Here is a 16,901-nt window from a genome sequence, read left to right as displayed (position 1 = left end):
GCTACTGTGGCCAGGTTCTAATGCAGCTGTGTGGGACCAGGCATTTGGCTTTAACTCTCTCTAGAGTTCTCAGCCCCACCTCCCCTGGCTATAGCCTAAGAGAGCAAAAAAGAAAGCAAGATATTTATTTTCTTCTTTGATGTGTTGGTCCAATATGTTTTTAATAACACCTTTATATTTCAGTGACAGAGATTCTAGAAATTACTGGTTGAGATTAGTTCGGGGTTTTATTGGAATTGACAAAATACTAAAATTTAAGCACCTTATTGTAGCACTGTGTTTTCTTAAATCTCCAGAAGAAAAGATAGGACAGAACACATTCTATCGTGATTACTATTTTATTTCGAAAAATAGACTGTTGAGGCTTGCTTATATGCTTGTTGTGAAATTGTATGCTATGTCTTTCTGGAGTCAGAAAACATATAATATGTGTACAAAATATTTTTAAATGTTTATTTATTTTGAGAGAGAGAGAGAATGAGTGAGCATGGGCTCATGAGAGAGGGAGGGGCAGGTAGAGAAGGGGAGAGAGAGAGAATCCCAAGCAGACTCTACACTGTAGCCCAGAGCCTGACATGGGGCTTGATCTCACAGCTGTGAGATCATGACCTGAGCCAAAAACAAGAGTCAGATGTTTAGTTGACTGAGCACCCAAGCACCCCAGTGCACAAAATATTTTTAAATCAAATTAATACTTGTTAGTTTCATCTAGCCTCAAACTCCAAAGAGGAAATCCAATGTAAATGCAAATCTAGACTGAAGATCAGTATTATATATTCATTCTGGAATTTTCTTTTTCCAAGTACCTTTCTAATCTCTCTAGGCCCTTCCTTGATAGGTTTGCTCTACTTTAAATATGCTATCAGCCTCAGTGGGAATGTTCCTCTTTTCTTTGTCATTAGGGTTGTCCTTGAAAGTTGTTGTCTGTCCTCATGTGCCCTCACCCTGGTCCCTCTGGCTGTCCTGTGTGTGAAATTGTTGGGGGGTCAAAACTGAGTAGCTCTAACTCTTTTCTGTCTATGCCTCTGCCCACCTGCAGCCAGCAGATGGACAGTGCCCCAAGTTGGCAGGGCACCCAGGTCACTGGAAATCTGGTAGGGAGGAAGAATGGGAGGTAGAAGTCATCCTGAGGACGCGAGTATCTTTAGAACAGGCGTTTTCCAAGTTAAAAGCCTCAGGAATGTAGGAGGGATGATAGCTCACGCTGGCCTTCTGATCAGCAGCTCACTTTCTTACTTGCTTGCCTTACTTATTTGTTTGTTTGTTTTATATATAACGCCTTGCCTTCCCTTGGCCTCTCGCCAGATGTGAGAGGTGGTTGACTATACTCAAAATCTGTGCCTCTGCGTTCCACCAAGGCTGTGCCAGAAAGGAATTCTTTGTCATCGGTTCCTGAAAGCGCTGCCCAGCTCCGGTCCTCACCTCCCCTCCTCTTGGAATCAGACACGCTTAGACCTCCTCGTCCTTGGCAGAGAAATCCTTAAATCCCCTGCTGCCTGCCTTGGCAGCATCAACACGACCGCTTTTACTCCTGCTCATCCTTATCTTTACCGCCTACCCTTTCTGTGACTTACTTGTTTCCAGGGCAGTCCCCATGAGTAATTTGATGCTTTCTCAGGGAGAAAACATAGTTTTGACATGGTTTTGTCTAAGGAATTGAACTTCAAACCTGGCTCACAATAACCTCCAGGAAGAGGACTTTCTGGTTTTTTTGTATTTTAATTAAGCATTGCTACTAATGGGAGACATCCAAATGGTGGCCTGAAGGGAGAGCGAGGCTGGCATCTGACTCTAGTGAGAAGTATTGCTGTCCCTTGCTGTGTACGGCTCCCCTTTGCCTGCCAGGAATTTCTGAGAAGCAAAATACCACCCTCTTCTCCCTGTCTAGCTCTTTGAATCATGCAAGGTATTTTAATGAGAGGGAGAGCATCTTACCATTCACTCAGCTTTCTGCTTTGTGACCTTGATCTGAATGGACTTCCTTACTTCCATAGATTGGGATGGTCCTGCTGGGGCTTCTGAAATATGCAGCCAATTACTCCAATTTTGATGGTTCTAGATTCCATGTTCTGTCCATGGACAGTATTTTTACTGACAGCAGAAATGTCATCTTTTGGGGCTCCTGGGTGGCTCAGTCGGTTAAGTGTCTGACTTCAGCTCAGGTCATGATCTCACAGCTCATGAGTTCGAGCCCCACATCGGGCTCTGTGCTGACAGCTGGAGCCTCCTTCCGATTCTGTGTCTCCCTCTCTCTCTCTGCCCTTCTCCTACTTGCAGTCTCTCTCTCAAAAATAAAACCTAAAAAAAAAAGGCCATCTTTTGGTCGGGTCTAACAGTATGCCTTGCTTGCTCAGGAATCTTCAAAAGATGATTAGTGTTTGAAGTCTGCTCTTGCTGTAATTTGTGGAGTGCAGTAATGCTCACATGGTGAGTGGCTCACTCCAATTCGCCTCTCATTTCTGTCCCCAGAATGCCACCCCACCTGTAGGCAGTGCCATGGCCCATTGGACTCCGACTGCATCTCCTGTCATCCTCATATCACTCTTGCTGATGGGAGCTGCAGGACCAACTGTAAAGATGAGCAATTCCTCAACCTGGTTGGGTACTGCACTGGTAAGTGAGAGCTCCTTCAGAGTCCTGGAAATCGTGCGCCAAAGATGGGGCTTCTTTATACCAGGCTAAAGAAGGCTATCTTGTATTTGGGGGAGCCTGGGTGGCTCAGTAGGTTAAGTATTCCCTCACTTGATCTCAGGTTCAAGCCCTGCATTGGGCTCCATGCTGAGCATGGAGACTACTTAAAAAAAAAAAAAAAAAAAAAGGTCTCTCCATATTTGTCCTTTGTTATCAGATGAAGAGCTCTTTTTGGGGGGAGGCATTTATCTCATGTCTGGGAACTTACTTCACTGCTTCTTAACAGACATTTAGTAAATATTTGTAGATTCAAATGGAATCTTCTAATAACACTCATGAAACTCCTGTAAGAACTTGGAACCTTATGATAATGAAGATTGAAGTGATGATAATAGTACCTTATATGGTGCACTTCAGCTTAAAATAGCAACACATTTCTTCAGTCACTCGAAGACTCTCCCTCTTGTCTACGTTATCTTCTGCCTCTTGCTGTGGAGAAGCTTTGCCATCAGCCCTAGGCACAAACATTTAGGGAGATTAACGTGAAAGTAAATCAGTTGTCTCAGGAGATGAGCTTTTTTTCCCTCCTCATTTTAGAACTCAGATTTCAAAAAATGTCTATATGAGGAAAGTAGGCTGGAATTTGGGTAATGATAAAGAAGCCATTCCATGTTTAGGGTTCACCCATCCATTCATACAACAAATATCTTTGAGTGTCTACTCATGGCCAGATGCTCAGAGCACAGAAAAGAAAGAAAAAAAAGAAAGGTGAATGAGACAATGACCATGCCCTCAAAGAGCTTACAGTCTAGAGAGAGGAAGGTACAGACTAGAGGGTTATTATATATTTCTTGACCCATTTCTCCAAATTGTACAAGAAACTTGAAGAGATTTGCCTGCAACAGCTTTGGTAACAGCTCCAACAGGCTTAATTGGGAGGCATTCTGAGATGCCACTGGGAAAGGTGAAAAGGTTAAGATTTGGTCGGATGCATGCTGCAGAGGTTAATCTGTCTGTAGGACTTGACTTTGGGCAGCAGTATGAGGTGTGGTCAATTATCTAGATCATAGTATACAGCAAACATATTCAGTCTGGGACAGCATTAATGCCTCAGTTGTCCATTTTGGGGGGTGGGGGCACAGAAAGTCAATGACAGCCCTCCAAGGGTGGCTGGTAGTGCCATGGTTCTGGGTGATCTATTCCTTTTTGCACAAGACCTTAGCTGATGGCTAGACATTGGGTTCCATAGTTTATACCCTAGGAAGACTGTCAAGAGCAGGACAGCCAAAAATGCTGGGATTCTAGGGCAAAACTCAATTATAAAGACTGCAAACATTTTAGGGGCAACAAAAAGTGGAAGCTCAGAGAGCCCAGGCTTGAGACGCATGAGATACCCCATAGCTGCAGAGGGTGAGCCTCTTGCCAGTACTGCCAGCTGTAGGCATGGCTGACTTGGGAAGTGGGCAGATAAGAAGCATAAGTGCCTACCCTTGAGGAGGAATCTGGAGATCCAGGAGCTGACTCTTAGTATAGTTTGTGAGCTTGAGTTCAGCTTTAGGATACAAAGGAGCAGCTACTATGGGAACTAAGAGATTCTCATGGTTTCAGTACATTAGTAAGTATTTACATAGAACCTATAAGGTGCTTAGTTGCCATTTGAGGGGACACAGAGATCTTGCATGCTACTTAAGGAGATGAACCAAAACACAACTGGCAGTTGACAAATAGTACAAAGCATCTTATGGATAATAGCACCAACAGGCAATATGGGTTGTAGGAGTTTAGAGGCATAAAAGATATAAAAAACATTGTAGAGAAGGTAGAACCTAAAATTTTTCCTGAATAATAACTAGGATTCAGTTAGACAGAGGGAAGGTAGGCAGGATTTCTGGATATGGCTTCCCAGGAGACGGTCAGTGGGTAGACTATGTGGGCCATTCATGGCCACTGAGTGGTCCCACCTGACTGAAGAGCATAGTTTGTATCAAGGCATATTACATGAAATACTTGGAAAATTTAAGTTGGAACCAAGGTCTCGGGAACCCAGAGTTCTAGGCCAGAAAGTTTGAACTGAGTCTTGTGGGTCATGGAGTCACGAGAGTTTGGGAGAAGACTGTGCCTTGACTAAGGGTGTTCTACGGGCAGGACACCTACAAGCTGTGGAAGATGAACTAGAGCAAGGAGAGATTATAGTCAGAGAGAGGAGTTAGGAAGGTGGACCTTCGTGATGGTTTTTCTATTTCCAACCTATTCTCTATGTGGACACTAAAAATTTTATGCTGGGGCATAAATGTTTATATGAAGAAATTGGAAATTTTTAATTTTTAATGAGCTCTGGTCTCTCCAATGTCTAGAGCCCTCTTTGATAGTAAATTAGGTGATTAGGAGTCGCATTAATTTTTTAAGGTTAATAGGGAACCGTTAGAATAAAGAATCATGGGACTAGGTTAAATGACTCTGGAAATTCTCACCCCTAGAAGAACACTTCCTGCTAAAATATGCTGGATGGGACAAACCTCGTCTGTCCTAGGAATTGGGTATAGTTAGTAAAGGTTTTTCAGTAAATTAACCATTGTGTGGTGCTTAGAAATCCTTTGTTGAATAGACACTGCTGTGTCAGTATTTGTTACAGAAAAATTTGACCAGTAATTTCAATTGTTGATCTTTTAAAGGAGTGCACTGACCCCAAAGTTTACTTTTTCAATAAATATATGCCCTTCGAAACTCCTCACACTTCCCTCTGTAGCACTATAATGAAATCCTTCATTTATAGCTTCATTAGACATTTCCTTAAACTCAACTCCATGCCGGGCACTGTGCTGAGCCCTGGAGATGGCCACATGAATAAGATATAGTGCTTGTATTCAGGAAAAGTACAACATAGTGGGTGAAGGGCATATATTTGAATATGATGTTGCTGTGGGCAGGAGACAAGCCTCTAATCCTCACTGGTTTGGGGGAGGGTGGGTAGTGAAGGCTTTCCAGAGCACATCATAACTATGATGATTTTGAAAGATGAATAAGAACTGGAAGGGTTTGGAGATTTTGGAGGGGAGAACATTCCAGAAAATGAGCCAATGACTATGATCTGTTCTGGCACCAACAAAGAATTATGCAGAATGTCAGCCCTGAGTGTGGGAGTCAAGGTACCTGACACAGAAGGAAACAGTGCCAGTCAGGAAGGCCTTGTATGTTATGTTTAAGGAGAATATACTTTATCATCAAGGCTGTGGGGGTCTCCTGGAGGTTTTTTGGAAGAGGTAGGTCATGGTTGCATTTCTGTGAAGAGAAAGATTCACTGAAGACAGTGTAGAACACAAGACTGGGGCAGAAGGAACTTAAGAGGTAGTTGTAAGAAGTCAGATCAGAGAGAAAACCCTTTAATGAGAAAATTGCTGAGGGGATGAAGAAAAGGGAGAATTAATTATATATTAGGTCAACCTGTGTGAGATTACTGTTTTATGTGCACGAATGATCAAATAGTGGCAAGTTCATATGGTTCAACCTAATAGAAGCAGCAGAAATCAGCCATGTCTCAGCCCTGGAGATTAAGGGAGAGGGAATTTGGGGGATGATTTTCAAGGTTTCTGGGCAAATACATTTGAGGAGTTGGAGTACCATTTACTAAGGGCCAGAAATGGAAAACAGTGTGTTTGAAATGGACAAATTGAATTTGAGGTGATCATTGGACATCTAGGAGTAGCTGTCCATGAAGAGGTTGAAGATTTAAATGAACACTGGTTTCTTCCTATAGCCACTAGGAGCTCATCTGCTATTTTTATTTTACCCTGAACCTAAATTCCTAGAACATTTTTTTCAACTCAAGTGTGGCTTTAGTCAGGTCATAGTTTACCTCGGGAACACTTCAATGACTTTTATCTAAAGTCAGGAAGGTGTTAGGAAGAGCCCTGTGATGATAGACAAAGCAGCACATAATCCTCCCCATGCAGTGCCATCAGTGAAATGCATGTTCATCGTCCTTGGGAAATTCTAGCCCCTAGAGAAGAAGCCTCTGTGTTCCCTCTATCATGGGTGAGCTTGGCAGGGTGGTAGGCTTTACTCACAGGATTTATTCTCTATCTGAACTGTACCTAAGATCATCATCAGAGACCTCTTAATTGGACTTAGCTGTTTAATAAAGAAAATTACATCTAATCTATCACACAGACAAGAATAAACCCATCCTGGGAGCAGGTCCAAAAACCTCAATGTGTTATCACATATGGAGATGTCATATGTGTGGGGGTTTTTTTCTCTCCAAGCTTATCTAAGCAAATATATGGTTTGTGAGATTTAGGCCAGGGCTGAAGGTTTTCAACAAAGATAAATGAACTGAGGTGAGAGGCAAGAGTGGACAAATTGCAGCAGGCCTGGTTCAGTGCTATGGAAACAGGCTTTTTCATAATAGACTTTTGTTGTTGTTGTTTACATTTTATGCACATCTAAACAACATTCTCCTCAAATTCCAAAGCCTGAGGTGCCTTCTCCATTTGTCCTTCTTAGCTAAAACCTTTTCCCCTGTTCATAGAAGATGGTGAAAATTAAAAAGAAAACATGAATGGAAAATATCCAGGGGCAGAAGCAGTAAAAAGTGCCATGGGTTTTGTGAGATGCCTGACAGGATGGCTGTACTTTTGAGTTCTTACACAGGAGAGGCGAGAACACTGAGAATAATCTGTAGAGGGGGAACCTGAAAAATTGTAAACAGCCGATTTGTTAGGGTTGTACAATTCTGGGGGATTAAATTTTGTTTGTACTTTTTTTATTTTTAATGCTCGCTTGTTTCCTCTATCAACCTATGCCAGAATGTAAGAAAAGAAGACAAGTGTCAGTAAAATATTATTCTGAACATTTTCATATTGTATTCCATGGGACTCAAGTTTTAAGCAATGGTTAATAGGTATCATATGCAAAAAAAGACTTCTGTCTAAATACATTTGGGAACTCTCGGTTCAATAAAATTAAGCACCTTTCTTTATTGCAGCATTACTTAGAACTTTAAACAAGCAGATGTACTTTGTGAATCTCTAAGATGAAGGACACTGAACATCATTTCTCATGCATTTCATTGCAGACCCCTCCCCTTTATTTGTTATAGCCTCTCAGAGCTAATGAGTGTTTTGCAGAACAGTCTTTGGGAAGCCCTGTAATGATTTTAATATATTTGACAATTTATTGGCACTCCCTAAAGGTATAGTGAAATAATGAACCAATACTGAGATTATGGATTTCCTTTCCTTCCTTCCTTCTTCCCTTCCTTCCGCCCTTCCTTCCTTCTTCCTTCTGTCCTCTGGGCAAGCAGAGGCTCACCAAGGAAGCTCAGGCTTGCCACTGTCTTGCTTTCGAAGAACACCGAAGAGCAGTCAGTAATCATCTTCGAGTGTTGGGTCTGACAAGTATTTGCTCTCTGAACTGGAGTGAAATCATTTGTGGACTGATTAGAAAACCTGCTGTTAACATCTTTCTTCCAAATCATTTCTGAAAGATGGGGCCCTAAAAATGGTGAAAAAGTTAAAATGCACAAATTAAAAGAGGAACAAATGCTTGTCTTGGAATAATCTGATACAACTCCAACATCAAGCAATGAAAACCTGAGTTCAAGTTGAACATAATTAAGGAGCTGGGAAGAAGCCACGAGTGAGCCAGTGCACTGGCTCTCTGCCTCCACACACAGGGCTTGAAGCCAGAGGTGAGAGCTGGTTCTTGTTTGATGCCAGCTTTTGCACGTGGGGCAGGTGCATTGGCACTGCCCTCCATCTTGCTGTGGCTGCTCCTGCTGCTACAAGCTGAAAGGAAGGTAAAAGGCACACACTACAAACATGGAGCAGTAACTACCTTAGTTTGATCATCAAAATCCAACCCATCTATTCCCCATGGCCTGGCTCAGATTCCCTCCTTTCTAGGACCAGCTTCCACTTGGCATCACACACGTTATAATTCCTGGTGTGCTGATTGTTTCTTCCAATCACCTAGTACTTGGCATTGACTAGTTCACATTCCCCGTGAGTGATCTTTTCATGGTATCTAATAATAGGAGACTGTTCTGAGGGCTTCTTGTGTGACATGCATTGTGCTAATTGCTTTGAATGCATTTTGCCATTTAATAGTAACAATGATCCTCCAAAGTAGATACTAATATTACATTTGAAGAAACTGAAAGGTAAGTAATTTGCTCAGAATGACAAAAGTAGGAAGACAGGGCCAAGATTTGGACTTAGTGTGATTCCAAAATCTACATGCTTAACCATTTTGTTGTACTCTACAATGCTAAATAAAGTTGATGACAATAGGGACTCAAGAACAATTTTTTGATTAGTGGATTAAAAAGTGGTTTAAAAGGGACTGCCTTAACAGGATGCCTTACAGAGCATTGTTGGGAAATGCTGCAAGAACTTGCTTGTCTGTTTCAAATGCTAATGAAGCCATTTTAGACTGCCATGTACTCTTATTGTATATATTCTTATAAATACGTACACTTTAAAGAAAAACATTAATGCACACTAAAATTTAATAATTTATATCATCCTGCATTTACGTTATTTTTAAAATATTTATTTATTTTGGGGAGAGCACGAGTGGGGGAGGGGCAGAGGGAGGAACACAGAGGATCTGAAGTAGGCTCTGAGCTGACAGCTGACAGCAGCAAGCCCGATGTGAAGCATGTACGTGAGATCATGACCCGAGTCAAGGTTGGATGCTCAACAAATGAGCCACTTGCATTCTGCATTTACTTTAAGTGTTTGTTTATTTTTGAGAGAGAGAGAGAGCATACATTAGTATAAGCAGGGAGGGGCAGAGAGAGAGAATGGGGACAGAGGATCTGAGGCCAGCTCTGTGCTGACAGCAGAAATTCCAGTGTGGGGCTCAATCTCACGTGACCTGAGCTGACTGAGCCAACCAGTCACCCCTTACTTTAATCTTTTTCAATGGCTACATTGCACTTTTATAGCTGTAGTCAGCACCTATGTATTTCTTTGTTCATTTCTCTTAAATATCACTTTTATGTATGTGTTGGCAAATATTGGAAGAATTCACATTATTGTAATTTCTAATGGCTAACTGGCATTCCGTTATGTTTGTTTTACTTAATTTGTGTGGCCATTTCCTGTCACGGAGCTGGACAGTAACGAGCGGGAAGGCGGTGGGTTTACCATCTGGCCCATCGGAGGTTAAGTGTAAGATGCGAGGGTTCAGCTTGGACTAGGTCTGTTTCTCAAGTTATTGTTAATAGTAATACTGGTGTATTTGTGGAGTTTTATATTTTTCAAAACACTTTCTCATTTATCTTTTCATCTGATCCCACAAGAAACCCTGCTGTAGAGGTGGGAATTTTTATTCTGTAGGAATTCTCAGTGCAGTGACAGACTGGCATATAGATGGTGATCAACAAATGCTGTGTAAATACATGACTCGAATCAGGCATCCTAATGATTACAATAATCCCCTTCTAATGCTTTGATGGCAATTATGTCAAGGGTCTTTCTTCTTAGTGTGACCCTTTTTTTTTTTTTTTTTTTTTGCTTCTTATCGCTTTCTTATTCACCTCCTACTTCATTCCATCTGGTCCAATTCTTCTATCTCTATATTTTTTCAATTTTCTAGTATCTCTTTTTTTTCTTTAAACACTTGCTACTTTATTTTCCTTATCTTCTTTGGCAATTCACTTTCTTTTCTTATTCCTCATCTTGTCACCCTATCTCCTATTGCTTGAACTACGAATTGCATATTCAGTCTCTCTCCAGAACTTTCAGTGAATGTCTCTCCCTTGTTCTCCCAATTTGTGTTTTATTTAAGAGACCACGTTGTCTGTTGAAGGATGATTGGATATTTCAAGGTGTTTCTCTTCTTTACTTTTCCTTCCAGAAAAAAATGACTATGACCTCCACTTATATTGGGGCCTTCCTAAATTAAAAAAAAGAAGAACTTGTATATTCTCCTCCATGTGACTTTTACTAAACAATATCATACCTGGCATTAGTAATTACAGAAAGACCTCACTTAAAAGCTTTCAACTTGGCAGGGTTTCCGATGAAGTCAGGATTGCTGTTGTCTTCATAAGAACTACAGGCCACAGTCTTGCTTAAAGAACATAACTGAATTTAGACCCACAGGGCATCCTCTCAGTTCTAAAGATAGCAATATTGCTAAGGCTGCATTTAACCATGTTCTTACACACATGTAAATCTCTGTGGTTTACATGCTATAGGCAAGTAGTCATTTAGATATAAGCGTGACCATCAGTACCAGTGTCAGTTCTGACTGGGCCTACTGTGGATAAAGAATAGTGGCCAACAGAGGTGCCTGGGTGCCTCAGTCAGTTGAGTGCCAACTTTGGTTCAGGTCAGAATCTCACGGTCCATGAGTTCAAGCTCTACATTGGGCTCTGTGCTGATAGCACAGAACCTGTAGCCTGCTTTGGATCCCGTGTCTCTCTCTCTCTCTCTGCTCCTCCCCCCACACTCTGTCTCTCTCTCTCTCTCAAATGAAAATAGATTTAAAATTTTTAAGTGGGGCGCTTGGGTGGCTCAGCTGGTTGAGCGTCTGACTTTGGCTCAGGGCATGATCTCACCATCTGTGAGTTTGAGCCCTATGTCAGGCTCTGTGCTGGCAGCTCAGAACCTGGAGTCTGCTTCCGATTGTCTTCCTTCTCTCTCTCTCTCTCTCTCTCTCTCTCTCTCTGTCCTTCCCCGCTTATGCTCTGTCACTCTGTTTCTCTCTCTCTCTTTCAAAAACTAAATGAACATTAAAAAAAATTTAATAGTGGCCAATGTTTATTGGGCATTTACTATGTGCCAGCTCCTCTGGTGTATTATCTCATTAAATCCTGACTGCAACCCTTGGAAGTCTGTCCTGTGATTAGTTGCATCTCCATTTTATAGCTCAGGAGACTGAGATTAGCGACATTAACCAATTTAGTCAGTGTTTCACAGCCAGGAAGTAATAGAGCTGGGCATCGAAGCGGTGCCACATCAGAGGGCAAACAGCTGAGCACATGTCACCGGCCTCTATCCCCTGATCTAGTTCCAGCAAGACCTTCTCTGCTTCTTGGCAGCCGTACTATTTAGAGCTCCCTCTGGTGTTTTGTCATCCTGCCCACCATGGCGTTTCCTTGCACACCATCCCCACTTTCCCTCAACTCCAATCTCACTCAGATCAGTTTACATCTCTGCTTTCTTTCTCAGTCAGAAGAATAACATAATCTGATAAAAACAACAATAAAAAACTTCCTCACCTTTTCTCCTCAAGTGTCTTTGCATCTTCTTTGAGATACTTCTTTTTCCTTACTTTGTCCGAGAAAGGAGTCCCCATTACCCTGGCTTCTCCATCTGTGACCTGGAGCCTGTCTGTATATCCCCGTTGTGAGCTGGTGTTTCCAGTCAGGCGTTTCCTCTTCTTGTTACTTGTGTCCTGCCTCTCCTTCACTCCCCCCACCCCACCCCCACCCCCTTTCCTCCGGGACCACAGCATCTCTCCTGGCCTCAATCCAGTCCTGGTTCTTGTTTTCTCCTCGGAGCCCATGTCAAGCGCACACATGATGGCCATTTCCAGGCCCTCATTTTTACATGTCTACCTCTTGGATATCTACTCCATAGGAGCGCCATACTCAAAACCTCCAAAGGAAACTACCCATCTTCATTTCTCTTAATCTGCCAGGTCCATTTCTTCCATCTGCTGAATTTCCTGTCCATCCATTCAAAAACTGAGTTACCCTGATCCCCCTGCCCGATTCCACATTCCGATCACTGCCACATCTCGCCAAGTTCAAGTCCCTCTTATTCTTGAATAAAATATTCTCTGGTCCTCCTTAAACACCTGTTTCAGGTGTGGCTTTCCTAAAGTAGACCCTGATGTGAACACCTCGAGGGAAGATGCAGTGTCTGACTCAACGCGATGTCTCCTGAGGTAACTTCCACAGTGCCTCACACCGAACCCACATGCCATAAATCTTCATTGAAGTGAACATTTTTCTGTTGGGGAGGTAAACCAAGAGCAAAGCATGAGCTTTTGGAAGACTAGGTAGGAGGCATCATCATCCACAGGGGAGTTGTGCCCATGACCTCTTGTTGGCAGCAAGAACTGGCACCAGAGCGGAGCAGAGAGCGGTGCTCGTCCATCTGGTACTGCCTCTTGCTGCTACAAAAAGAACCTGGGGTTTGTAAGAGCTCACTCATGGGAGGGCTAGGACAGGGAAACAGTGGGGAAAGAGAGGGTGTTTTTTTCCTTCCATCATCTGTATGTTATTTTGTGGATTTCTTCTGTACTATCTCACAAGTAGTACTTCGTCAATTTTAAAGGTGGCATCAGAATTCAAATTCTATATGCACTTCTAGGGCCCCAAGTTCTGGCAAGAAATCATTTCTTTTTCATCTGATGAGGAAGAGCCACAAGTGCTGATTATTTTAACCGCTTCCAAAAGCATTTAATGTGGTTGCATTAAGAACCTAATCGACTGACAGGACATTATTAAAAACTCTCTGTGTGTCTAAATTTGTCTTTATAGGTCATTATTTATCAGCTAAGGAGTCACTGCCCCATAAAACCAACATCCAAAGCCATTGCTTCAACAGTTCACATTTACTTTAATATCTTCAAGCTTTTTTTACTTTGCTCCAAAGACATGAAATAAGTCATTTCACCGCTGTGTGCTTCCATCCATCATTATTGTGGGTAATCCTCACTGATCCTCGAAGCAGAGCCTTTGTGATTTGAAGAAAGCATCACACAGTGATGACCACATGTAATTTCCTCCCAGCTGCAGGGTGACATATTAGAGGATATTGCAGCTACTGAATCAAAATATTATTTTTTATCTATTTAAATTTTTAGCATGTCTGCATGCTGTGCATATTTAGGGAACAAATGGAACCCTCTGCTTGCTTAAAAACAAGAAACGTATTTATTTCAGCCCAAGCTAATACTCCCTTTCCAGTCTCCCTTACAATGTGTTCATTAATTTGTTTGTTTAAAGTGCTCATTCATTGGGTTCGTTAGCAAGCAGGCACACATACAAACAACTGGATTTCCATCTGCCCTCCCCTCTACCACATGCTTATTCTATATCAGTAATCTGAAACAAGCCACACATAATGTATCCTGGGTCTCTACTTTCTTTGTCACCCTTAATGAGTCTTATATTTAAAGACTCTTCACTGTAATTGAAATCGTGACAAATAAGGATTTACTTACTGAGTAGCACTGCTAGTACCCAGAGAGACTGCCTCCGGAGTAGGCGCTGCTTTTAAGCAATTAATGGATACACACACCATTTAGACATATTTGAGGTTAGCCTCCTTTTTTGATTACAGACAGCAAGGTCAGATGCAAATGCCTTACCTCACAGATGGGGCTTTTAGGATGGGATGTTAATCCTTGCAGAGGCTGCTAGATTGGTGGGTTGGAAACTATATTCCCCTATTATAGTAACTGCAGCTCTGGTTCAAATTAAGCTGTGACAGTGTAAACTTCCTCTAGTGAATCCTGTGAAAGTGTTCCAAATGTCACCTGCAGGGAGGAGAATGGGCAGGGAAGATGGGGTGAGGAGGATTATGGGGGAACTCACCCTGTGGTTTGTTGGCCTCTCTGAGAATACGGCTGCCATTTTGAGGACACAATTTCCGACAGTAGTTGTCTTCCTACAGTGTGGGTCCAGCAAGGGTCTGAATTAGGATTTGTCAGATGGTCACCACCTACCAGGAAGAATGCAAGAGTTGCCTCCAAATCAGCTTAATTCTTAGAAAATGTGCCTATAGATTTTCCTACACATGAAGTGACGGGTGTCAGAGTAGTTTCCTGGGACACACGGTCATCTGCTGCAGTGCCTGGAGAAGAGGCTCACACCACCTCTTAATTATGTTTAGAGTGCATAATTAATACATTTGGCTGGCTGTGGGGACATTTCTCTTTTCATTATCTCAAATTCTTCTGACAAGGCAGTTGTAAATTGTCACACACACAGCCAAGTGGCGCCCTTTTCCTCTTGGCCTGAAGTGGATTTTGAAAACCAGGGTATGTAATCCACGTTGACCTTTTTATGAGCTTCCAAATTCCCTACATGCTGGTAGTATTTTGACTCTAATATTTTTTTCTTTCATTCAACAAATGGGTAGGGACTACCCACTAGGTACTACTGATTTGGCCAAATTCTACTTTATTTTAATTTTTAGAAACTGACATTTTGCAGAAAGGTCTTCCCAGGGCATGCCTGAGAGACAAACTACTGATATGTTGGCCTTCCTTCTCAAGGGAAATGCAAGGTCTTCTTCATTCCTGGTCAAGAGAGCTTTCATGTACTCTTATTATAGTATATTTTTTTAAGACTCATGGCACTCACTTTATTAGTTAGGATTTGATGCCAATAACAGAAAACAACTTCAGAAAACAGGAAGAGAATAATAGGCCATTGGGCCATCCCAAGGAAGCCAGTGACAGGTGGTTCAGTCCACCACCACCAAATAGAAAGCCTAAGGGAGTGAGTTTCCCTCGCCATATCCTGTGTTGTTCTCTTTCTGCAAACAGGTTTCATCTACAAGAGTTGGGAGATGGCCATTCCACAGCTCTTATGCTTGCATTCAAAAGATCTGCTCATGTTGAACTAAAATGCCTTAATCTGACTTCCAAATTTCTAGGAGAGGGAACCTGATTGACTTATCTTGACCCAGCTCTGGTTTAGTCACCTGTGACCATATCCCAAATTTTCCAGCCTACATAGTAATCCTATCTCCTATTCATATTTGGGATATAAGTTCCTCTGGTCTCATTTTCCCATCTAGCAGATGACTCTGCTTTCTATCTTTCTGAAATATCTCAGAAGTTTCTATTCCACTGACAGCAGTCTTCCTGGATTTTCATTGCTCTTATGGAAGTATTCCCTTTATGTCATTTCTTTTTTTTTTTATTTAGTTCTATTTTTTATTTTATTTATTTATTTTTAATAGTTTATTGTCAAATTGGTTTCCATATAACACCCAGTGCTCTTCCCCACAAGTGCCCTCCTCCATTACCACCACCTCCCTTCCCACTCCCCCTCCCCCCTTCAACCCTCGGTTTGTTTTCAGTATTAAATAATCTCTCATGTTTTGCATCCCTCTCTCTCCCCAACTCTCTTACCCCCTTCCCCTCCCCATAGTCCTCCATTAGGTTTCTCTTGTTAGACCTTTGAGTGCAAACATATGGTATCTGTCCATATTATATTTATTATTATATATATTATTATATATTCTTTAACTCTTAATATGCCTAGTCTAGTACAAGCCACATGCAAACAGTTCAGCAGTGGAATATTATTAACAGAGAGAGTCTTCAAGATGTAATAGAGGGGAAAAGGTGAAAGAACAGTAGGTACCCTGGTCCCTCCCCCCAGCAAGGTTCATATTGAGAGTTGCTGCATGTCCGAGCTTTCTTGAACTGTTGGTTTTTTTCTATGGTTCTCATGTCTTTCTCAACATGAGTTACCTTCCATACAACAATTTCTCATTTAAATCTGTAATAAAAAACACAGAGACCTCTGTAAATAGACTGGTAAGGAATACACACACACACACACACACACACACACACACACACACACACACGCACTCATTCCTGATTGCCTTTGGGATAAAATAATTTCCATACCTTACATGGTATTCTAAAACTGGTAAAATCAGGTCCTAAGTGATTCTTTTGTATGTTCTTCAAGATCCAGCCATATTGAACTTTTCTTAGTTCCTTGAAGGCATCCTGTTCTGTTGGGCTGCTGGGTTTTGGCCTAAGTGTTTCCTCTTCTTGGGGCCCTTTCCAAACCCTCTCACCCTGCCCATCATTTCTTACAGCTAATCCTCACCCAGTGCTCATGGCTCCACCTTCTCTAGGAGGCCCTTTCCCATCTCCTGAACTGAGTTGGGACTCCTGTTATAGATTTCTACGGCACCCTGGGCCTGACCCTGTTAGCATTTTATGAAATGTTCTTAACAGTCTCCTGGCAGTCCTACATCTCAGTGTCTGCCATACATTCTATCATTGCTCATCCTGCTGTGTCATCATCTCTACTGCCATCTGACTCATGTCTCAATTGGAGAAAACCTTCCTTAAGGCAAGAAGCACAGCCCAAGTCCACTTTACTGTTGGATTCTTTAATATTACCCTTGGCTGCCTCGAAACTGTTCCATGGGAGTGAAAGGCAAGGGTAAAGTGAATGGTCTTTCTGCCTCTGCCTGTTCTTCCTCTCCAGATTGAAGCATTTTCCTGGATTGGGGTACAGAAGTGGAAAGTACAGGAATTGTATTGGTGGT

The 16,901-nt window shown here is 42.0% G+C and overlaps 1 protein-coding gene across 1 annotated transcript in view; it reads left to right on the top strand.

The window, feature by feature from the left end:
- The window catches only part of FRAS1 (Fraser extracellular matrix complex subunit 1), a 273,045-nt gene that overhangs the window by 80,815 nt on the left and 175,329 nt on the right, over nucleotides 1-16,901 (top strand). Inside the window, exon 19 of the mRNA XM_029951708.1 lies at nucleotides 2,470-2,613. Coding sequence (XP_029807568.1) covers nucleotides 2,470-2,613 — 144 coding nt within the window. The remainder of the gene's footprint in view (nucleotides 1-2,469; nucleotides 2,614-16,901) is intronic.

Source organism: Suricata suricatta, chromosome 1, assembly GCF_006229205.1.
Source record: "Suricata suricatta isolate VVHF042 chromosome 1, meerkat_22Aug2017_6uvM2_HiC, whole genome shotgun sequence".
NCBI classification, from domain to species: Eukaryota; Metazoa; Chordata; class Mammalia; order Carnivora; family Herpestidae; genus Suricata; species Suricata suricatta.
The sequence above is the reverse complement of the archived record's forward strand: the minus strand, read 5'-3'. Positions and strand labels throughout refer to the sequence as shown.